Genomic DNA, 25,185 nt, shown 5'->3' with positions numbered 1-25,185 from the left:
ACTCTGAAAACTGTGTTTTTAGTTGCGGTTACTTCCGCTCGCAGAGTGAGTGAGTGAGTGAGTTACAGGCACTTTCAGTTAAGCCACCCTTCACTGTATTTCACAAGGACAGGGTTGTCCTTAGAGTTCGTCCTTCTTTTCTTCCGAAGGTAGTGACGGAATTTCATTTGGCCCAGAAGGTTGTTCTTCCGGCATTCTATCCTCCTCCTCATCCTGGCAAGGAAGAGGAGAGGCTCCATAGGCTTGATCCTAGGAGAGCTTTAAGCTTTTATGTTTCACGCATGTCCCGGGTCAGAGTGGACGATCAACTCTTTATTGGTTACGCTGGAAAGCGTTTGGGGCAAGCTGTGATGAAACAGACTTTGTCTCGCTGGATTATTTTGGCCATCTCGGAGTGTCACCGCTTGGCGGGTAAGGACCCACCGGCTGGCTTGCGGGCCCATTCTACCAGGGGTATGGCTGCATCTACTGCCATGCAGAGGGGTGTTCCTATTCGCAACATCTGTGATGCAGCCACCTGGGCTTCAGTACATACATTTGTACATCACTATTCCCTCGATTCCATCCGAGGACAGGATCTGGCCTTTGGCAAGGCGGTCCTTTGCTCTGCTATTTGATTGGCAATTCTAAATTTTGATTCTAAATTCTTTCCCTCCTCCTTGCTCTGGTACTGCTTTGGGAGTCTGTCATAGATATGGAATACGTCGGAGGACCCAATCCCCTCGAAGAACAAGTTACTTTCTTACCTGGTAACGTTCTTTCGATGGGATGGTCCGACGACGTATTCCATATCGTTCCCGCCCTGCCTTCCCCACTGCAGAATTTCTTTTGCGACTGCAGCTTACGTTCCGCAAGGCTTTGTGTCTGACTGACAGTTGACTAATGTCACACGTTCTGGGGGAAAAAACTACAACTGAGGCTACGGGCGTCGTGCGTCCTACTTATCACATCGGATGATGTCGGAGGAGGTCCTCGACGACGGCGTATCGACGTCATCAACGCAGGACGCAGAGGACGAAAAAAGTTTCCGAAGCAGCACAGCTGTGGTGATTACATGTCATAGATATGGAATACGTCGTTGGACCATCCCATTGAAAGAACGTTACCAGGTAAGATAGTAACTTGTTCTTCTGGTGCATGGCACCCAATATATGCTGGCCCTGACGTCACATCCGGCACAGGACATGTAAGGGCGTCAGACAGGACCAACATGGATTTGCACTATGCCACCTGGCGACAGAAAAGATCCTGAAGAGAAGCTGCGCTAGGAGATAGATATCAAACATGAGGAATGCATAGGAGTTACATTCGTCTGAAAGAACATTACCAAGAGGTAAGTAATTTGTTAATCTTATTTATATTAAATCTGGTGTCTCATAGTCAATATTTTAAATTTGTTTAACTTTTTTATGACAACAACTTGTCTTTCAATTTAAGTAGAAAAATACATCTCTAAAAAATATTAATAAAATAGATTGTAACCAAAATAGGCACTGATTCTGTGCACATTAATGTCTTCTTGGTCAAGTTTTTGATTTCTTTGCATAGGATCATATAATATTAGCAGATCTTTCGTTTTTTTTAATGTATTTGTGTTATGAGCTTGAAGGGTGTAGGACAAAACTCTTCGAGTTTAGCCAAATTAGTTCCTGTATTCTCCTTTGGACAGCTTTTGCATAAATACAGATTGTTTGAACACCAGGAAAGATACAGCTATGTGATATCCCACTGCATTAAAGTATTTTGAATGAGTCATCGGTGCATAACTTAATCATATACTATTGTGTAATTAACAAGTTCAACATACTGGGACACAATTTGAAGCCTTAATGACGATATAGAGTGACTCTGATTACTGCCCAATTTGACAAAAGGTAACAAAACAATACTCATGTGCCTACTCTTCAAGGTGCAACTTTTACATTTGTTTACACAGTTCACAATGCTGAAAGATGCTAATGTTAAGAGGACTTAATTAAATTTAGTGTAAATTGCACATAGTGGACCGCCTATGTTTGAACTTGCAAAGTATTCCCCTCTGTGCAGTTTTATACATTTACAGTATGAAGTGTAAAGTTAAAAAGTGTTAATCTGGATCTGGGACACATTTTACACATTTGTTTGACACTGCATACTGATAAGGAGTTGGCCTTTACAATGGAGAGCCATCTTTGAAACAACTGCTGCATCTATATGTAAGTAGTGCAATCAAGATGTTTGTTCTCTTGAAAAGCAACATTAAACTGCAAGCATGATCATAATTTTCCTGGCAGTACTTCACTGAGAAATACCTTTCAAGAAGGATATGTTATGGGCAGGATGAAAATACTACACAATCCCAACCTGCTGTTTGCTGTACTCGCTAAATTATGCCAAACTAGATACTTCCTTTTTAATCTCTTGGTTCTATGCTTTAGTCACGAAATCTTGGATATATACTAGTACACATCACTCATGAAAACCAATTAATTGATTTTACACAATACTTTAATTGTACAAAACAGCTTCCTATAAAAACCGCACTTTATATAAAATGATTCGAAATACAAATTTAAAATCCATCCGTCCGTTTGAATTGGTCAAGCTGTTATTGGATAAGAGCGCGTACATACGCTGTTGAATGAACAATGCAGCTGCCCAAACAAATGAATATGAAAAATGAATGTTAAGCCATTCAAACAAAATTAAACCCGCCACAAAGTGACTGTGAGTGACAAAAATAATCCTAAATCTATCAAAAACCTAAAATAGCTAACTAACAAATCCATCAACTGTGCAACTTGACTTCAAATAGTCATATGCAGTCATGACATGTTTCAGTTCCAATGTTGATGTGGAACTTTCTTCAGGGAAATATTTCTTGTTTGTGTAACCATCAATTTCATTTAAATGGAATGGACAATTTGTCAAATAGTTCTTGAAGTAAAGGCGATTCTTTCTTGCTTTCAGACTAAAATGTCAATCTAAACTGTGCATTGATGCGAGACCCCGCTTATCTCTGGTGTTCTGTGTTTGCGGAAATCTCAATCTCTTGCCGGCTCTGATATGCTGTGTACCAAACACTGATCCTTCTGAGTGAACTCTGTAGATGAACCACCGGTGGGCTGATTGTTAAAAAACCATGCCTGCGCATGCCCTTCACTACTGGTGAATGAAGCTAAGAACTGAACGAAGCTTCTGCGTCTGTTTACCACCACCGGACCGATCTGGCGTTCACACTCACACAGAGTTCTCCTGATTTGATAGCCATAGGGACTAATCAGTGCCCCAAAACAGATGAGCTTACCTTTTTTTTATTGATGTAGTTGAAAAATCAACTTTTCAATACATAAATACAAAATTACAATAGTAAAAGATAAAAATTAATGTTTTCATTAAATCACATCAGGAGAAATCGAATTAACTCAAAAGGCAGTTTAGATGATCTAAGCACAGACACAGCAGGCAATATTAGATTAAAAAAGACCAATAAAAAAAGGATTATTACATTCACATTCCACATTGCATCTTCTGGTTAAAACAAACATAAATGGAAACATTTAGAATACCTCATGCTATATGGATGTCATATCATGTCATAACCAATTTTAACCAGAGGTAAACTAATGAAACCGGAGAAAAAACATTAAACATTGAGCTTATCAAAGAAAGTGGAACAAAAAGGCTTCACTTGCCTCCAACCGTCAGGAAAAATTCAAAACAATCACAAAAAGAATAGAACCCCTGAATTTGTTTGGAGGAAAAGCAGCAAAGTCATATCTTTCCTAACAGTGCTAATGAGGTTTAAGCTCTGTATAATGCCTATCATGGAGTGAGGGATACAAGAGGTGTACAAATGGTTGGATCAGAGAAGGTAGAGCCCTGGGGAAAATATGGTGAATCTTGTATTAATCATTGTATGGTAAGTGGTTATTTTAAGTAAATGTTTTGTATCATTGTTTGTGCTACTTTTGTATGCTAGTCTTTAGAACTATTTTCACTAATTGAAAGGAACAAGAGTCTTTATTTAGTTCACAATAGTGGAGTAACTTGACTTGTGCATGTTTATTCTTTTGAACAGGGATCGAGCTCCGTTTGTACTAACTTCAGACATGGCATATGTCATAAATGGTGGCGAAAAACCAACCAGTCGATTCCAGTTGTTTGTGGACCTCTGTTGCCAAGCCTATAACTTGATAAGGAAGCACACAAATCTATTTCTTAACCTTCTTTCCTTGGTAATGCGTTTACTTTTCTATACATTGTTTTCAAATGCAAAAGGCTTTTCTTGCAGAGCCTTATGTGCCTTCTTGCTGGTTCTTTGTTTCTTGTTGTTCTTATTTTGCTGGAACAGACATTGTGAAAAAGCAGACCTCTGTCAGTCAAGGTAGCAGAAAAGCAGTCCTGGACATTCTTTTTTTTTTCCACAAACCAATACCTTTCCAATACTCTTCACAGGTAAATATACTGTTCCTATTCTGGCTATAGATAATTGTTAATTCCCTTTAGTTCACAAAACAATATGAGAGGGTGCATGCTGATGTTTCCGCCTGCATAAGCCCAAAATATATCTGTATAAAATGCTGTTTATATTCACTGGCGGTATAGACCATATGCATATTCATCTTTTATGTTGTGCATCAGAAATCAACCCACATTAATTCACCCCATAACATTTTAGTTTGGCTGCATTGCACAAACGTCAACCCACTAATTGCCAACATGTGTACATTCTCTATAGTTCTTTTCATATTGAATTTCAAATGTATAAATCGTGCTTGCTGTCAAAGTAGTAGATACAAGTATGTGTCAGAGGTCGGGCAGATGGGCACAGGGCAAAAGCTATACCTCAGAGTATGCACTGTAGATTAGTGGAGATGCATGAGGTAATGCTAGCATATAACATAAACAAGGTACATACCATGCTGATCTGAGTTGTAACAGGTAGTCACAGGAACTACAGGACAGGGGCTGGCTGTAAGCAAAGAGACACAGAGAAAGCAAAGACATAAACTGGACAACACAGATTGATCTGAATAAAGGGTCTACTGGAATATAGGGGTCTCCAGAGATTAGGGAAAGCCCTTGGGATCGGTACCAGCAGATTACTCTGAACTGTCATACAGCAGTGTCACGAGTTAGGCGTGCTGAAGAGACTGTTGTAGTCAGTGTAAGGGTGAAACTGGAGAACATATACTGAGGAAGGTAAGACTCCAAGGGACTAAACAAAGGAAACCAAAGTCTTTGCCTTATCTGATCTGAACAGATACCAACACAGGGTTCATTGTAAACAAATACAGAGCGGAGGCACAGCAGTCCACCAAGATGTAATATATGTGGAAAGTAGCAATGAAAGAAATAACCAAGTACATGATGGGTATTGAAACAAAGAACAAAGCACAGACTGGAATATCAGGACACACAAAGCAATGGGCTCAGACAAGACAGGTCACTGCCATCTGTGAGGAACCCATGGTATCAAAAGTACGGAAGCAACACAGTGATGCAAGTTTTAAAATATTTATTGATTGGTTATAAAGGGGTTGGAGACTTCCTGTCCGGCCCTATCACTAAACTGGGAGCAAGCTCAACCATTAAATAAAAGAACAGTTTTAGTAAAGAATAAAGACGTATCCAATAACCATATTACCTGCCCTAAGATTATACAATAACTAGTGAGGGGAAACATTAATGTTCAACGAAAGAAGAAAGTGTATCAAAATAAGTCAGGATGGCTGTAAGCTTCTCAGCAATGCCCTTCCCCTGTGGATAAGCTACAGGCCAGAGAATAACTGCAAGGAGGATGGGCTGGTACAGGTCTGCTACTTCGGTATCCTTCCAAGCAGCTAGGGTACAATTCACTTCCCAGGACAGGTCTCCTGGGTCTAGAGTCACAATAGGCTTCTCTTGCCTCTTTCAGTATTAACTCAATACAGTTCTGTTCTCAGTATTCAACATTTTTTCCCCTCGGGTTCACTTTAACCAAGCTAAGACATTCTTTGCATAGCATTCACAAATGTCACATAGGCCCAACCGGTTCACCTTGTTTGGACTTGGGCCTGTTAGTTTCAATAGACACAGTTGACGACAGGCTTCCCTCTGTCTGGCTTGAGCCTGTCTCCTTCACACACATTAATCACTACCAACTTCCCTCTGTTAGACGTGGGCCTGCCACCATGTGTAATTCACTTCAGGTTCCCTCGAAGACTTTCGATACTACACAAGCTGGCGCACAGCTCTGCATGACCACTTTTGAATCGGGTTTAACAAAGTTCACATAGGTTTTTCTCACAGGCCCCTTAAGTTTCCGGCTACAGAATCACTATGTCCTTGTAATGCTTTCACTTCACAGCATACAGTTCGCAAGTTCACAGAAACCTTTGCCAAAAGCACTTTTGGAAAATTGTGTCACCTTATTGCGCTGCATGTTTCACAATGCACATCTTCTCTGGTTATTTTTGGTTCTCCTGGGTCACTCCCCTTTCTGGATTACCCCCCAGCATAGGTGCTCTTCTGTGGTGGGGTCCTCGCGGCCCTTCAGGATCAATCCCTGGTTTGGCGGCCTCCCCAATGCAGGTTTTAGTCTCTTGGCTCTTTCTCTCCTGCTTCTCTCTCCTGACGCTGCATGCTCCCGAGTGTCTCTTGCTTTAGTAGTCCAGACTTACCAGGCAGCGGCGGACTGAGCAGTGGTTCCCTTTGGATATGCGGAATCGGAGTCAGGGTTTTCGCCACCTGCCCCTCAGACCTCTTTTCGGTTGGCTCTGTACCCAATGGAATGAGCCCTGCCCTGGGCTTGACCAACAGAGTGCATGCTGCACGGCTCCAGGTCCATGGAGGCTTGGCTCCCTCACCACGCTATAACCCTTAATGAGCACTGGCCCAGCATTTCTGCACACCACTCTCCTGAGGCCACCAGCTCCTGCTTCCTTCTGTTCCCAGGTCTCCTGTCTGGGCAGTAACCCCAACTTGCTCCCGCAGAGTGCCTGGAATTTAGGTAGGGATCTTTTGCCGGTCTCTGCCTTGCAACCTCCCTCCTGGCTTCCCAAGAGCAACTGCCTTCCCTTCTCCTGCAGGCTTTAAGCACCTGTGGGATGTTAATGTGCTGCAGGTCTATAGTTAGGGTTGGGCCTGCCAGACTCTGCCTGTTCTCATTAATGGGACAGCAAGCTGTTAGAAGGGTAGAGTCGGTCTTCTGTGCCTTAGTGGGTTTCTTGTTTGCACTCTTCATCCCTCTCAGTTGCATCTTCTTCTTCTTGGTATTGTTAGCAAAAGGGGGGGAGGGGTTACATGGAACGGCACTGTACATAACTTCTAAGAACGGAGTGGGTGTGTTGGTGAATGGGAACCTGACCCTGCCTAGTCTTCTCAATTGGATAAGACATTGCATATCATCAGAGCGGCTCCTCCCTGTTTTGGCCTTTGATTCTGCATAATGGATGTAGGGATTGTGGGAGTTGTACTTCTTGGCAGGATGAAGAGGGTAAAGGTATTGTTGCGGCTGAATGGGTTTTGAGTGATAACCTAGAATTACTGAGGGGATGTTGGGTAGGGATGTACTGGAACGGGGGAAATCCTGTGTCTCGCCCGCGGGCGTTCCTCTCAGTCTCCCAAGTGATCCTCCCTCGCTTGTACACCCCCAGAGTTGGGATCCAAGAGTGATGGCCCTCCCCTGGCCACCTGAGTCAGGGATCCCGGGGAATAGCATGGGAGAAACGCCTCAGGTTTGTAACGGAGCTAAGCGAATACGAGGGGTTCAGGAAACAGTGCACGTAAGAGCAGGCACTAAAACATTGATTGCAGTCTAGTAATTAGGTAGGCAAGAAATGAACAGGAAAGCTTAATATTGGGCATTGAATAATAGGAGCAGATGACAGTAAAGCAAGAGACTGGGATTGCAGAGAGAAAGAGAAAACAGCATAGGCAGAAACAGGACAAGCCTGTAAAGCGGAAATGCTCAAAGAAAACATGGTGTTTTCAGAATGTCGATAAGGCAGCAAAGATACTGATATGGAACTGGCTGTCCTTAACAGCAAAACAGGTCAGGGGTTGAAACAGAGCAGCGAAGGCAGGCATGGTTCAGAAGACAAAAGCAGAATTTCACAGAAAGGTTAAAAATCAGACAGGCTGCAACAGCAGATTCGAAAAGGCGCTGCAAGGCAGCAACAATAAACAGGATTCACAAGCCAAAATCAAGATGTTAAGAAAGGGTTCAAAAACTGGTCACAGAAGCACAAACTCCCAGTGGAAGCAGTTGACTGAACAACTGCTTCTGTTTATAAATGCCCCTGAAGCCCACAGCCCTCCAGGGTGGAGTAGATTGCAGTTTCTGTTGCTGTGTTCAATCAAGTGCAGTCCCAGGTTCAGTAGCCTGAGCAGTGGATTGTAATTAAGGTCTCACTGGCTCCCAGCAGCCTAGCCTGCAGTTGCTTGGAACAGGTGAATGCAATCAGGGCCTCTCCAGCTCGTAGTGCGAACAAAGTTCTCCAGCATGGGGTCTGGCATGGATTCACATGCTCATGAATATTCCCCGTCGTCAGGCTGGGAATCCTTGGTAAAGAAAAAAATCAGTATCAGTTTCGTTTCTGATCTGTCTTTCTTAGTAGTAACCAATCACTGGTCTCTGGGTCATACTACCCCCAGCCAATGACTGCCCTCTCCCTAAGCCCCGCCCTTGGAAGCCATCCTCAGATTTTTACCGCACGCTAAAGTGTTGGGAGTCCTCGTGCTATAGCTCTTGAGTTTTTTCTGCGTTTTGCGCTTTTTCAAAGAGATTTATCTCATTTTTCGGTTTAATCGAGCCTCAAGCACCACCGTTTCTACTTCCGATCAACGGGGACCCGTTTCGGATTTATCTACGCCCCTCAAGGGTGAAGTTTTCGTCGAGTGACGCTTCTTGGAGGATTCCAGAAGTTTCTGAGGCCTACCTCGTGGACGAGAAGAACATGGCCTAGGAGAAGGGAAGCTCGACTCGGCAAACTGTTCAGGATCTGCCCTGGATGCAACCTACAAAATGTGTTCAAGTCGGACGAGCATTCAAAATGCCTCTATTGCCTCCACGAGGACAAAACGCACGTGGAGAAGGACTTTGCGTTTTGCATGAACATGTCGGACCGGACTTTGAGGGATCGCCGGACCCGCCTCTCCAACTGGCTGGAAGGCAAGAGCCCAGCAGGTGAGAAGAAGAAGTCCGAGCGGTCTTCTAAGTCCTGTGAGGGCGCCCCGGCGACGGAGGCCCAACAGAAGGCAAATCACCGTGAGTCTGCGGGCCCCGGGAGTGCCGAACGGTCGGGCTCCTCGGCTGCCAGGCAGGGCGCACCTTCACCGACGCCATCTACCGCGAGGGGAAAAGAAAATCTGAGAACCCGGCTAAGCTTCTGGAGAGGCCCCGGTTGATCTCGAAGGAACAGGCAGAGGGGGAGCGAGGCGGTGACCCTCCCCCTAAGGTGAAGGCCTCAAGCACGCCCAAGGCGGCGAAGGCCTTGATCCACCCGGCTAAGGCCTCTATCGAGGGAGTCGCTGCGGCCCTGGCGAAGCCTGTGGAGGCTATCCCAGTGGAGGCGACCTTGGGGCTCAGAGTTTCCCTGCCTCCGCGGAGGGAATCCTCTTTTAAGCCCATCGAGAAGACCCCCGTGAAGACCCTGGTGGAAAAAGGGGGGGGGAGGGGGGCGGTGACCGTTACGGACATGGACATAACCTCCGAGGAGGAGCTGGCTGAGAATTTGGAAGAGGCCTAGCCCCATGGGAGGAATCCCGAGGAGGGGGACGATGAGAGCGAGGGTGGCAACGGCGATGAGGTTCCCGTGGAGGAACAACTGTCGCTCCCGGCAGGCCTGTCGCTCAGGACAACCCGAGCCTCAGGACAACTCAGCGGCCATTTTGACGGCAATCCAAGCCATATGCACGGAGATGAGGACGAGACTGCCCCTACCCCCGAAGGATGACCCAGCCGTACCGGGTCCGTCGGGAAGCCCTCCGAACAAGAGGAGGAGAATTCATCCAGTGCCCCTTCAGCCCTCACGGCCTTCTCAGCCTTTGTCGCCTTCCCCGATCCCGAGGGACGACACGGGAACAGACACGGCCACGACGGGGACGGATGATGACGGCGGTGACGACGGGACTGGCCTCCCGTCTCCGATTCCTCGGGCATCCCCACCCGACGAGATTGGCACCTTCCACACCATGATTGCCAGGGCATCCGAGATTTTTCAGCTCTGCCCTGAGGAGAAGAAGAAGGAAGGCTTCCTCTACCAACGTGCAAGGCCAAGAGGAAGACGGTCCTCGCGGTGCCATTGCTGGATGACATCTGGGACGAGGGACTTGCCCTCCTCAAGAACCCGTCCAGGACACCTGCCAAGAAGGACCGGTAAGAGAAGTAGTACCGGGTCCCCGACGCCGCCCCGTTGTGCCTTAGGGCGCAGCCGACCCCGGATTCGGTCTTCTCAGCAGCGGCCAAGAAGAAAGCAGGGGCAGGAGGGGCATCGGCTTCATCCTCAACTTCCCCACCGGATGGTGAGGGAAAGAAGCTGGACGCTGTGGGACGATGAGTCATCTCTTCAGCGGCGACAACGATTAAGGGGGCCAACTCCCTAGCGATTGTGGCCCGCTACGACAGGGAATGGTGGTACAAGATCGCCCCCGAGGCCCTGGCGATCCTACAGGAGGGTGAGGTGGCGTCGGACCTTGCCATAACTGTGGCCACGGACATTGCTGACACCGGTTTCCGCCAGTTGGGCAACGACGTTTGCCTTCGACGGCAGGGGTGGCTCAAGGCGACGGATTTCCGCCAGGACGTGCAAGCCAAGGTTTTGGACATGCCCTTCGACGGGAACAATCTGTTTGGAAAGACTGTGGATGAGTCGCTGCAGGTCATAAAGACCGACACAGAGACAGCTCGGGCCTTGGGAGTTCTGCAGCAACGATAGCCGCCCGTTCCGAACTCCGGAGGCAGGCAAGTTGCCTCCAAAGGATTCGGCAGCGGCTCCTCGACCTACTGTCAGGCGGCCCGCTCTTCGTCGCAAGAAGCCTACAGGGTACGAGGCAAGTCAGGTGGATCTCGTCGTCGTCGTCGCCAGGGAGGCCAAGGCGGCAAGGCTGCTTCCAAGCAAGACTGAACCGGCCACCACGTCGGGCCCCCACCGAAGCACCCCGGTGGGAGGCCGGCTGACAAAGTTCATCAGCGTGTGGGAGTCCATCTCCACTGACCGTTGGGTGCTGGATGACCTGGTCCACGGGCACACTCTGGAATTTCTAAAGAAGTGCCCCCGAATTCCGCCCGTGGCCACGAAGGAAAAACCACATCCCTCAACTGCTGTTAGAGGTAAGGGCGATGCTCAAGAAAGAAGCCATCAAGCTCGTCCCAAAGAGGCTCCGGAGTATACTCAAGATACTTCCTCGTCAGAAAGAAGACCGGAGGTTGGCGTCCCATCCTGGACTTGCGTCGGCTAAACAAATACATCAAGGCACAGAAGTTCCAGATGGTCACCCTCCACCATGTGCTAGGACAGCTGGAGGAAGGCGACTTCCTATCGTCGTTGGATCTGGAGGATGCATACTTTCACATCCCCATCTTAAAAGGACACCGAAAGTTTCTCAGGTTCGTAGTCCAAGGGCGGCACTACCAGTTCAAGGCCCTCCCATCCGGATTGAAGTCGGCGCCCCGGGTGTTCACGTCTACCCCTACCTGGACGACTGGCTCATCCGAGCAGGCACAAGGGAACTCGCCGCCGAACACACAGCAAAGACCTTCCGGCTGCTCACGGACTTGGGATTCTCCATCAACTTCCCCAAATCCCACCTGGTTCCGTCGCAGTCGCGCTGTTTCTGGGAGCCAAGCTCGATACAGTAGCGCAGTTGGCCTCACCGTCGGAGGAAAGAATGCAGGCCATCCTGGGCAAGGTACAGCGTCTGCTGGCCACGGACGTGGCCAGAGTGAGGTCCATCAAGTCCCTTCTCAGGATGATGTCCTCTTGCCTCTATCTGGTGCGCCTGTGCAGGCTTCGGATGCGTCCTCTGCAGGAGTTCCTCGACGCCCGTTGGACGCAAGCGACGGACAGCTTCGAGGACAAGATCTCGCTCAACGAAGTATTCTGCCAGGCAATTCGATGGTGGGGCACCCGCGCGCATCTCACCGCAGGCACAGACTTTCAGACCCCAGCATACCAGGTGATTGTGACGACGGATGCCTCCCTGAAGGGGTGGGGAGCGCACACCGGAGATCTTCACGTGGGAGGCCTCTGGCTCCCGGAGGAGAGGCCGCTCCACATCAACATGCTGGAGCTCCGAGCAGTGTTCTGGGCCCTCAAGTCATTCCTCCCGTCCCTCAAGGGCAAGGTGGTGAGGATCTTCACCGACAACACCACCACGATGTTCTACATCCGGAAGCAGGGAGGAACAAGATCCCCAGCCCTGTCCAAGGAAGCCCAGGATCTGTGGCACTGGGCCGTTACCCAGGGGATGTTTCTGGTGCCTTTTCATCTAGCAGGAATAAAAAACACCATTGCCGACTCACTCAGCAGGGAGCTGCGCTCTTGCCACGAGTGGGAACTACGCCAGGATCAAGTGGATTAACTCTTCAGGCGATGGGGCAAACCCCAGATTGACCTGTTCGTGACGGCGACGAACTCCAAGTGCCAGAGGTTCGCCAGCAGGTTCCCCCAGCCGAGGAGCATGGGCGATGCTTTCTCGTTCGTCTGGGACGGCCTGTTCCTGTATGCGTTCCCGCCGTTGCCGTTCCTGCTCAGGCTCATCAACCAACTCAAGAGGTCCCGGTGCAGGATTATCCTCGTTGCACCGAGGTGGCCGAGACAGATATGGTTCCCGGACCTTCTGGACTTGTCAGCGTCCCCACCAGTCAAACTGTCGACGGACGCAGATCTTCTCTCAAGAGAAGGAGGCGCCATTCTTCATCACGAACTGGAGTCGCTTAACTTGCATGCCTGGCTCCTGCAGCACTAGAGTTTGGAGGGTACGATATCCCAGCTGACTGCAGAGACGTTCTTGCAAAGGCCAGGGCGTCCTTGTTAGGGAGAATTCTCTGTTAAGGCTAATTTCCCAAACCTAGTGAGTCCCCCAGCAGCTGTGCTGGATTTTTTGGGTCTATTTTTTTCTCCTGCTAAGAGTGAGACTCTCTTTCCCCCACTCTTAGGCATGATTTGAGAATGTCCTTTGACCATGTAATGTGTTTTATGGGCTATGGGGTCTTTTACTCCATAGGGCTTCATGTGTTTTTGGTATGTGTGTTACACAGCACCCTCAGTGCAGTAAAACAGGGGTGTCATAGTGACCCCCAAACATAGACTCCATACCCTGGGACTGACTACTGTCTCCCAGGGCATGTAAAGTCACCATTGGCTTTACTAGTCTCAAATTGTGAACAGAACCAGTACAAACGATCATATTGTGGAAGTACTGGTAGGGGTAATTCGATTGCCCCTGGGTCTGTTTTCCAAGGGGGCACTGTCCAGTCCCCCCTTGTCGAGTTTCTGGCTGGTGGCAGTGGATACCATGCGAAATATTCCACCAGAATATTTCCTATGGGATTTTCCCATTAATTTTAAACGCACCACTTTTTGGTGCAATGTTAAAGATACCGCCGGGTTATTTATTTAATATTGATTCCCCGGTTGGGTCTTTTTGCCAGGACTCGGTTTTAAAATGGTGTTTGTGTTTGCCTCTGAAACTCTAACCCAAGTCGAGCCCTTTGTTCCACTTTTTGGCGGGCTTCTCCACAGAAGCCCTCCAAATGTTGCCACTCCGTCTGGGGTCAACAGGATGTGTGGGAGGGGGATTAGGCACCCTGGACTGAGTTGCCTTGGCAACTCAAGTCGCACTCTTGTGTGATTGGCGCAGGCTCACCACTTAGCATGTTTGAGTGACAGCTAGGCTGATGAATGGGGGTTTTGCTGCATAAAAGCAGGGCTTTAGGGACTGGAACTTCAGAAGTCGCCACAGGACCTAAAGAATCCAAAGAGGGGAGAAACTGAGCCATCTACAACGACGACACCACCGGTGGAGCCCTGCTGTACAAACTCACCACTTCCCCGACGACAGAGGAGATCTTCTTCCAGGAGAGTCTTCTTCCCTTTGAGCCGTTGGGACCAACCAGTTCGCCTTTTTCACCTTCCTGGATCGTCTCGTGGTCGAATCGCCCGTGCCAAGCACCCTGGCGGCCGGATAGCCACGCTTCACCACTACCGCGAATAAAAGGGTTGTACCTTTTTTTTTTTTTAAATTTGGTTTTATTGATTTTGAAACAACAACAAAAACAAAACGGAAAAAAAAACAGTTGAAGTATTTCACTTGTTACATCACTGTTAGCATATGTTTACATTTGAGGAGCAGCATCAGAATCTCATCATTCAATAAATTGTTACTATATTCAAGTCTGTTCCTTGGTTGTAACAGGCAAAATAACATAGCCCGTGCCCTCCCACCTCCCTCCCCCTAACTGGGCAGACATCTCTGCGGCAATCATTTTCTCTATCGGTATAATCGCAATGGATAGAGTTCTACCCACTTATCATGTGGTCTTCTACAGTTCTGGGATCAACATCATTTCTCAATGAGGGCTGTAAGATTTCGTTTTACTTAGGGTCCAGTGTCATCCTCTGGTTGGGAGTCCGTCGTCTCTGAAAGATGTTTGCTCCGGAAGTCTGACCATAAGGTCTCGCATTGGGACGCTTTGTTGTGCAAAGAAGCAGTGATCGTCTCCATTGTGTAGATGTTGGTTGATAGGCAGACCCATTCTCTCTTGCTTGGTACTGTTTTGGATTTCCATTTTGTTACCAGCAGCGCTCGGGCTGCGAGGAGTAACTGTGGGGCAAGACCTCTGAGTCTGGTCCATCCGTCCTCTTCCCTCTCCAATCCAAAGAGAATCAGACGTGGATCAGCATCCCTTTGTATGCCGTCTATATCCTTGATCCATGTCAGGACTTCCTCCCAGAATACCTTTATACGTGGGCAGCTCCACCACATGTGCCAGTAGTCGGCTATCTCTCCACATTCTCGCCAGCATCTTGGGCTCAGTGTCTGGAACATCCGGGACAACTTGAGTGGATCGTATTGCCATCGGTGTAAGAGTTTAATGGCATGTGATTTATATTGGGTGGACAAGGATGTTTTGGATGCAGCTTTACACATCAGTTCCCATTGGTAGGGTTGTACCTTTTAATCGGGAAACCCCGCGGTTGGTTTCTTCCCTGGCAGTGCAAAGACCTACAGCTTTCCTCCACGTCGAGATCATCTCTTGCCCTGGACGAAGCCCCGACTTGCACCCGCTGCCAGGAACAACTGCCCCCGCTGGAGCTTTCTCACCATTTCAGGTACCGTGTCCCGCCTGGTCTGCCTTGCAACCGATTGTCCAAGGTGTCCCGTAAATCCTTGACTCTCTATCCTGGGGTGACCTCGGACCTGCTAACTTTACCTTTCTGAACTGATCCAACCTCTTTTGACTTTTCTGCAAAGACTTTGAGTGCATTTCCACTGTGTGATCTTGGGCACATTCCGCCTTGCCCTCTCCAAGAGTGGGCCTGGCCTATGAACTTTTTGCTCTACAGTAGACCCTGCCTTTCTTGACTTGCTGTGGTTTCTTAAGTGTTGGTACTGTGTTATTTTCATATTCTGCCTTTTCTCTCCCTTTTTAAACAAATTATTGGAGTGCCATCTACAGTTACGCGCTCACCTCTGTTTTGCTAAATAAGTGGTGTCTTAACCTAGACTTGTCGAATAATTAACTAGGGAGGTGTATATACTTATAGTGACTGTGTTTGAACTTTCTTGACATATTAGTGCCAGTGTATTTTTACAAGTGTGTTTTTAAATAAATAATTATATACTTTTAGACCAAAGCTCTGGTCAGTGTTTGCTTGTGCTACTGTATTTTTAGCCCTATTGTGTATACTCTATATACTGCTTAACTCTTCTTGAGAGAAGTCTGACTGCTCAGCCACAGCTACCAGGTAAATCTGGGTGGTACAGACTGCTACCAATTGGGTTTACTGCATACTCCTGTGGTCTTAAACTTTTTGCAATGGTCCCTAAGGGAACTGCACAGGTTTCTGCCTAACAGTCCTCAACTCTCAAGTGCTACGGACACAAGTGGAAGAGGTTCTCTGTCTGGTACCGTGCACAGAAGATTAACCTTCTACGGATTACAGCCCCTCAAGTGGTACCGTACTTACTGTATCTGGCCAAAGCTGGACTAGCTCACGCTACATCTGGCAGCGTTTTCCCGATACACCAGAACTGCAGGACGGTTGTCACTGTGGTCTCATCGCCTGGTGAAGGAGTTGATGAAAGGACTGTTCCGATCATTCCCGCCGGTGAAGGCTCCAGCCCCGGCGTGGGAACTCAACGTGGTGCTGACCAGGCTTATGGGCCCGCCATTCGAGCCCTTGCATTCAGCTTCGTTGAAGTTTCTGTCGTGGAAGACAGCGTTCCTTGTGGCCATCACCTCTGCACGACGCGTGGGAGAGATTCAGGCCCTTTCCTGCAAGCCTCCATACTTGACTTTCCCCGAGACGAGGGTGTTGCTAAGGACGCACCCCTCCTTCATGCCCAAGGTGCTGTCGGTCTTCCATCTCAACGAGCCCTTGGTGTTAAGTCTTTTTCCCATCGCCTTCGTCACCGGCCGAGAGGACTTTGCACTCGCTGGATGTAGCTAGAGCGCTGAGGTTCTATGTGAACCGAACGAAGAGACATCACAGATGTTTGTGAACTTTGGACCTGTGAACCAAGGGAAGGCTCTCTCGAAGGCTTCCATTTCCAGATGGCTCTCCGGCTGCATCTTGCACTGTCATCGGTTGGCAAACCGACCGTTGCCCGGCCGTCCGAGAGCCCATTCGACCAGAGCGATCGCTGCTACCATGGCGTTCTTGTCTGGTGTGCCCCTGCTGGACAACCGCAGGGCTGCTACATGGAAGTCGACGCACACCTTCACGAGATTCTACTGCGTGGACCGGGATTCCAAGGAGGTGTCCAGAGTCGACCAGGCAGTGCTGCGCAACTTGCTTAAGGTGAGCCTGGTGAGGAGGTAAGAGATGCTTAATGTTGAGTTTTATGTAATGCTTAATGTTGAGCCTTGCCCCCTCCCCTGGTTGTGCATGTGTGTACTGCTATGTATTCTTATATTCATGAGCATCTAAATCCATGCCAGACCCCATGCTGGAGAAGGAACAAGTTACTTACCTGTAACTGTTGTTCTCCAGCATGGGTCTGGCATGGATTCACATGCGAACCCTCCCTCCGTGGCTCTTCACTTGGTCATACTGCCACTTTACGTGCTACCAAATCTGAGGATGGCTGCCAAGGGGGGGTGCTAAGGTAGAGGGCAGACATTGGCTGGGGACAGTATGACCCAGAGACCAGTGATTGGTTACTACTAAGAAAGACAGATCGATCGAAACTGATACTGATTTTTTCTTTACCAAGGATTCCGAGCCTGACGACGGGGAATATTCATGAGCATGTGAATCCATGCCAGAAGCATGCTGGAGAACAACAGTTACAGGTAAGTAACTTGTTCCTTACTTCTTATTCCTCCTCCAGCCCTTTGGCTGTTGGATAGCATACATATGCCAGAATGCATCTGCTGGTTTAACCCAAAACCTGCAGTGGAACATGAAATTGGATTGGTCCACAAATGCAGCGATAAAACAAGTAAATTAATGCAGAGGCAGTTTGTAATTTCTAACTTGCCAATTATTCCATAAAGAGAGTCTCTGAATGTACGCATGTAGCAGTGCTGCGTGGCAGGTGGTAGGACCGTGAAACCATGTTTTTTTAATTAACCATATCAGACAGTTTGTCCCATACTGAAAACCTTTGCCGTTGTCCATCATGAGATGCCCTTAGTTATCAGAAACCCATTAAAAATCTTATGTGCATATGTGTGATCCCCACAATCTCTTTTAAATTAAGTTGACATTTTTTTGATCCAGAAATGCAAAGGCAAAATTAGAACTGCACAGTTTGTTTCTGTTCTCTGGAAATGAAAAGGAAACCCAGGAAATAAGTGTATTCATACGCCTTTTTGCTCAGAGGAAACTATTGGCACTCCAAAGAGGGGGGTGCTGCTGGCATTTAAAGGGCGTTAACATTGTTAGCGTTTGGTTGCCCCGGGCGATGCCACCCATGTACTATCCGGCGCCCTTGTGAACAGGTGCAAAAAGTGTGAGCAGGAGGTACGTGTTGGGAACAAGTAGCTAGCACATTGCATACGGTAAACCTCGTATTCCTACGTCCCGTCCCCTTTCCTCCATACTGAATGGGCGTCCCTCGCTAGGGGTGCGAAACGGAACCTTTTTCATCATAAAAATCATCTTCCCCTTTAAATGTACATTAAAGCGCGGGTGCGGCCCCTTGGAGAATGCGCTCCCCTAACTCTGCCCACTGGTGCCACTCCTCAGTCCTCTTTTCCGCGTCGACTGGAACAGACTGCTTTCCCTAGCACTAGTGCTCCTGGGTTAGGCCTCCAGCCTAGTAACACCACGTGCTCTTCCCCTGAGAAGTACTTTTGTCTTATTTTTCTTATCTTCAATCAGGCACCGTTTTGTCCTCTGGCGCCACACTCCTCCCCGACGCATGTCGACGCCAGCCGGCTTCAGCAGGTGTCCAGCCTGTGAGGGTTTCTTCCCTACATCTGACCCGCATGCTCTCTGCCTCCGCTGCCTTGGCCCAGACCACGGCTCGGAAGGCTGTACCATGTGCAACACGCTCACACCGCACGCTCTGAAGAACAAGTTAGCCAGGTGGAGGGAGGTCTTCGGTAAGTTGCCTCCAGACGACCTAAAGGCATTCGTTAAACACACGACCAGGCCCAAGGTAGGTACACTGTTCTCATCCGCACCCCGCAAAGACGTATCCTTCCCCAGGATGCGCAGGAGGAACCCATCCGGTCCTAGTACCAGCACACGCACCAAGGCTGCTTCAGCTACCGGCCACCAAGCCCAGGGGTCGGGAGATCCTACCGGTGACTCTGCTGTGGGACCACAAGGTTCTTTTACCCAGCCTCAACTCAAGGGGCTACGCCCTAATACCGACTCATCACTGAGGGGGCGCCTGTACGCAGCACTACCGGCGCCACAGCCGAGGGTGGCCTGCTTACCAGGCCCCGTCCTGAGGTGCAGGGTAGGCCTCAACCTCCACTGCTCCGCGTCCTGGAAGAAGCCAGGCCCAGCGCACCAAGCGCCACGACACAGGCACATGGCACGCAGCTGGACAAAATGGCCGCCGGACCAGATAAAATGGTGGCTCGCCCGACACATCCCCCTTTGGGGACCAGGTAGGGGGAACGAGTTTCCAGGTGGGACTGGACATCGCCTGGCACTTGGCACTCCTCCAGCTGCACCTGACCAGCAGGACACATTGGTGGGCACAGATGAGGCGGAGGACCCTGGCACGCCATCGTTGGCCAAGGCCGTCCACGAACGCCTGGCAGGCCTGACTGAGTATTTGGGGCATCCACAGTCGGAGGTGGAAGAACCAGAGGCGGGGGTATTGGCTGAGGTTCTCACTCTACGCCCCATGGCTAGAACGGGAATTCCAATGCAGAAGGACGTGGTGGCGCTTGCCAAGAAAGGATGGCTCAAACCACACTCCACACAGCCTACCAATATGCGTCTCGGCTGCAAGTTTCCGCAAATGTCGGCGCAACCCCAGCCACATTCCTCAGTGATTGCTGCAGCTTCATTCTACTCCAAATCGCAATCGTCATCAGCTAAATCAACCTCTGCACTCCTGGGTAAGGAGGAGAAGATCTGCGAAGCATACGAAAAGAAAATCTATTCCAACGCTTCTCTGCCTCTGCGCCAGTCCAATGCTGATTCCATGCTGGCTGCTGTCAACAAGAGGCTGTGGCGAGAGATTGCCGATTTTTCTTTCCTGAGCTCCCTGTGCAGAGCCAGGTGCGCTTTAAGGCTGGACTGGCTGAAGCCAAAATACTTGTGCAGGATATAATGGAGTACACAGTGGCTCACATTGACACCTCAGGGCGTGCCATATGTGTTGCAACCAACATGAGAAGTACGCCCTGGCTATGGGCGACGAAGTTCAACCCTGATGTCCAGGAGCGATTACTGGGCCTTCCATTTGAAGGGAGCGATCTATTCCATTCCTCTAAGGACGAGGAACTTGATAAGAAGAACAGTTCACAGACTGCCAAGTCCTTATCGATCCTCACTAAGTCCACCCCCAAGGCATATAGCCAGGCGCACCAGCGCTCAGACAAGGGTCGGTCTTTTGCTGGCTTCAGAGGCTTCCAGGAGAGACGGTCCAGGCAACCGGACAGATCGCCGAGCCAGCACATGCGCAAGCAGCTCAAGGCAGCTCACAAGGGCTTTTTCCAGTCCCCCTCCTCAGCCTCAGAGGGCAAAAAAGCATGACACAGCCATCCTGATCCACGAGTCTCTGGTGGGGGGAAGGCTTGCTCTCACTCTCAACGCTGGCGTGCAAGGTTCACAGACCCATGGATCCTTTCAGTAGTATCCACAGGCTTCCGGCTACCTATCCCTCCTTCTCCTCTCCCCCACTTCCACATATTGGTACAGCAACTCTGTTGGTGGAAATTCGCTCGCTCGTAGAGAATCAGGCAGTGGAGGAAGTCCCAGCCTCCCAGCGGGGTCTGGGCTTCTGTTCACGGATTTTCAACATACACAAGACCCACCAGGCTGGCCTGAGAGTTGTGTTGGACCTTTCCACCTTGAACCTTTCCCTTCCTCTTCTAAAGTTCAAGATGGTTACCCCAGCACTTATATCGGAGACATTGTGTATGGGAGACTGAATGTGCTCCCTGGATCTGAAGGATGCCTAACTACACGTCCTGATCTGGCAACCCCATCGGTCCTTTCTGAGGTTCAGGATCATGGGATTCCATTTCCAATACAAGGTTCTACCCTTGACCTCAATTCGGCCCCCAGGTTCTTTACAAGACTGATGAACGCAGTGGCAGCCCTGCTCAGGGCCCAGGGTCACCATGTCTACCCATACCTATAGACGACTGGCTCACCAGGGCATGGTCTCCGGAGGCAGTCCACCAGACCGCCTCCGCCATCATGAATACTCTACACGAGCTGGGATTTTCCAGCAATCTCAAGAAATCACAGTTGGAGCACACGCATAGTCTAACCTTCCTGGGCCTTATCTGGAATACGAGCTCCGAGAGGATTTTCCCCTTAGAGGACAAGATTACAGCCGTCAAGAAGGCCACAGGGCATTTTCTCAGAGCAGTGACAGCAGCGTGGTGATACCAACACCTCCTGGGCATCATGGCGGCATGTCTCCTCGCAGTGGCCTATACAAGGATCAAGAGGAGGCGCTTGCAGTTGCACTTCGCAGCCTCCTGGAGCCAGGAGAAGGCTTCCCAGGCGGAGCTGGTCACCATCCCACAGCATCTCCACCAGGACCTAGTCTGGTGGAGCACGGACAACAACCTGCAGATAGGCAGGCCCTTCTGTCAACTAGCACCTCAGGTCACCATCACCACTGACTGAACCCTAGACGGCTGGGGAGCTACCTTGGACAGCCACAGCGCCCACTGGGTAGGGTCCTGTCAGGAGCAGGCGGCTCACATCAAATGGCTGGAGTTCGCTCTCAAAGCCTTCCTCCCGATGATCAGCGGCAGGGCGATCCTCATTCAGACGGACAGCGCCTCCAGCATGTATTACATCAACAAGCAGGGTGGCACCATGTCTCCTCCCCTTTGCAATCTGGCAGTCGACATTTGGGAGTGGGCTCTGGTAAACGACATGCACCTGGCAGCAATACACCTCCCGGGGAAGTCCAACCTGGAGGCGGACAGGCTCAGCAGGCTGGGTGTGGACAATTACAAATGGCAGCTGAACAAACAGGTCCTTCAGGGGATCTTCGACAGGTGGGGCCATCCTCGGGTGGATCTCGTTGCCACCCAGTACAACAGGAGGTGCCCCCAGTTTGTGTCCTGCCAGGGACAGGGCAGGGCCTCTCTGGGCGATGCAATGCAGATCCAGTGGAACGGCATGAACGCGTATGCTTTCCCTCCGACCCCCAGGGTTCACAGGGTAATCTGCAAGATACGGGAGACCTGCTGCCTTCGTATCATCCTGATAGCTCTGTGGTGGCCAGCAAGACCATGGTTCTCGGAACTACTCAGCCTGTTAGATCAGGCTCCGGTGCATCTGCTGCTGGGCCCAGTGCACCTACTCTCAGCTGGGGGGATGGTCACCCACCCCGCCCTCCAGAAGTTAGCCCTCGCAGCGTGGTTCCTGAACAAGTCACACTGAAGCATCTGCATCTGTCGCAGGCTAACCTAGACATTATTCAGGGGGCTAGGAGCTTGTACAAAAGCAAGAGAACTAGGTTTTGTCACTGGGTGGAATCTAAGGAGGTTGATCCGTTGACCTGCATGTTGTATGATGTGCAATCCTTCTCTGTGCACCTCGCACAATCGGGGGTGCAGGTAGACACATGCTGCACCTATCTGGTGGCTATTGGAGCCTACATGAACTCAGAGGAAGAGGTTTTTTCATCCTCTAATCCGGTGATTAAAAGACACTTGGTGGGCCTCACCAGGCGTTATCCGCCCATCAAGAAACCACATCAGTGTGGGACCTCAACATGGTCTTGGGCGCCATGGCACATAAACCATTCAAACCTACGGCATCTGCGGACATCAGGCTAGTCACCATTAAAACAGCCCTCCTGGTGGGCCTTACCTCGGCACGCCGGATCAGTGAAATCCAGGCGCTGGTGGCTTCAAAGCCTTATACTACTTTTCATAAGGACATGGTGGTGCTTAAAACTCACCCCGCTTTCTTACCTAAGGTTGTCTCCTCTTTTCACCTAAACAAAGATATAGTGCTGCCAACGTTCTTTGCGGATCCCAAGGATGAGGCTCAGAGGGTCTTGCACTGTCTGGACGTCGGGCATTGTAACGCTCACCTGATTCCCGCAGAGGCGCCGGTCTTGACTGGGTGAATGCCGTATCTTCAAAGGTGATGTGTAACACACGATTGGCTCTTTAGGCTGGACCTCTGTGCACTGTATGTCTGACTCGAAGAGTAAGATGTCTGCAGATAGAAAATATGGGATTAATGAACTGGGGTTATTGGGTGCCTCTCTCCTCTTCCCTTTCTCTTCTCCTGTAGAACCCCAAAGGTTAACGCCCTCACCTTAGGTAAGTGAACGCCGAGCTCTCCATCTGCCTCGGGGCAGGGTGCCGTAACCAGTTTCTTCACTGGATAAGGGTGCAGGCCTCTTGACCTCAGAGGACTGCTGTCCGTCGTTAACTGCACGAACGGTAAGTTCTGGGCACTTCAAATGTCTTACAAGTCTTTTGTAATGATATCTCTTGTTCTCCAGCATGGGGTCTGGCATGGATTCACATGCTCATGAATATTCCCCGTCGTCAGGCTGGGAATCCTCGGTAAAGAAAAAACCAGTATCAGTTTCGTTTCTGATCTGTCTTTCGTAGTAATAACCAATCACTGGTCTCTGCGTCATACTGACCACAGCCAATGACTGCCCTCTACCTAAGTACCGCCTCTGGCAGCCATCTTCAGATTTTTACCGCACGTTCATGTGTTGGGATCCTCGTGCTATTGCTCTCGAGCGTTAGTGCTATTTTTTCGCGCTTTTTACAAAAAACTTCGATTCTTTCGGTCAAAAGAGCCTCAAGCTCCACCGATCCTACATCCGATCAACGGGGACCCGTGTCGGATTCATCTGTGCCCCTCAAGGGTGAAGATTTCGTCGAGCTACACTTCGGAGGACTCCAGAAGCTTCTCGGGCCCTGTCTCGGAGATGGCCCAGGAGAAGGGAAGCTCGACGCCCGGAAAGCTGTTCAGGGTCTGCCCTGGATGCCAGCTGCAGAACGTCTTCAAGGAGGACGAACACTCTTTCTGCCTTTACTGCCTTCATGAGGACAAGACGCACGTGGAGAAGGACTGTGCGTTTTGCGGCAACATGTCGGAACGGACCATGAAGGACCGCCATCAACGTCTCGCCAACTGGCTGGAGGGTAAGAGCCCGTCTGGCGAGAAGAAGAAGAAATCCGAGCGGTCTTCTAAGACCTTTGAGGGCGCCCCGGCGACGGGGGCCCAACATAAGGCCAAGCACCGCGAGTCCGCTGGCACCGGGAGCGCCGAACGGTCGGGCTCTGCGGGCGCCAGGCAGGGCGCACCCTCCCCGGCACCATCAACCACGAGCCAACGCTCTGGGTCGGGTAAGAGGAAGGCCGAGCACCCGGCGAAGCTCCTGGAGAGGCCCCGGTCGAGCTCTAAGGCAGAGGAGGAGCGTGGCAGTGCCCCCTCCCTCAAGGATAAGGCGGTGAGCGCACCTAAGGTGGTGAAGGCCTTGATCCATCCGACCAAGCCCTCTATCGAAACGGTCGCGGCGGCCCTGGCTCAGCCTGTGGTGGCTGCACCAGTGGTGGCGACCTCAGGGCCCAGAATCTCCCTGCCTCCTCAGAGGGAGTCTTCCTTTGTGCCCATCGATAGGACCCCCGTGAAACCCTCCGTGGGGAAGAAGAAGGGGGGGCAGGGCGTCGTCGTAGAGTCGGCCTCAACCTCAGAAGAGGAGCTGATCGAGGTCTTAAGCCACGGCCTAGGCGTGGAAGAAGGCCAGCCCGTCGGAATGGACCCCGACGCAGGTGACGACGACGACATCGTCGAGGATACCGACGGGGCCCCTGCTCGCCCGTCGGATTCCCCTCTGCCAGCGCCGCAAGACAACTCGGCGGCCATTTTGTTGGCCATACAGTCCTTATGCTCCGAGATAAGGACGAGGCGACCGTTACCGACGGAGGAACCTCTCCCGTCGGGGGATCCAGAACCGGGACCTTCTGGTGTTCCCCCTACCAAGAAAAGAAGGATCCATCCACCACCTCCTTTTCAACCGTCGCGCCCCTTCCAGCCCTCCTCCCCGTCCACCCGAGGGGATGATACGGGACTGACACGGCAGCGACGGGTACGGACGACGAGGCATACGACGAGGATTTTCCGTCGTCGCCTCCCACCAGGGCCTCTCCGCCCGACGAGATCGGATCTTTCCACTCCATGATCTCCAGGGCTTCCGAGCTTTTCCAACTCTGCCCTGAGGAGAAGAAAAAGGAAGGCTTCCTTTATCAGCGGCGCGAGGCCAAGAGGAAGACGGTCCTCGCAGTGCCTCTGTTGGACGACATTTGGGATGAGGGCCTTTCCCTCCTCAAGAACCCTTCCACGACGCCAGCTAGAAGAG

The 25,185-nt window shown here is 50.3% G+C and overlaps 1 protein-coding gene across 1 annotated transcript in view; it reads left to right on the top strand.

The window, feature by feature from the left end:
• PIK3C2A (phosphatidylinositol-4-phosphate 3-kinase catalytic subunit type 2 alpha) overlaps positions 1 to 25,185 on the top strand; it is a 2,027,647-nt gene that overhangs the window by 1,491,340 nt on the left and 511,122 nt on the right. The window contains exon 25 of the mRNA XM_069623772.1: positions 4,061 to 4,217. Within this exon, the coding sequence (XP_069479873.1) occupies positions 4,061 to 4,217 (157 nt within the window). The remainder of the gene's footprint in view (positions 1 to 4,060; positions 4,218 to 25,185) is intronic.

This window comes from Ambystoma mexicanum, chromosome 11 (assembly GCF_040938575.1).
Source record: "Ambystoma mexicanum isolate Mex_15411 chromosome 11, UKY_AmexF1_1, whole genome shotgun sequence".
NCBI lineage: Eukaryota > Metazoa > Chordata > Amphibia > Caudata > Ambystomatidae > Ambystoma > Ambystoma mexicanum.
This window is presented reverse-complemented; position numbering and strand designations above follow the sequence as displayed.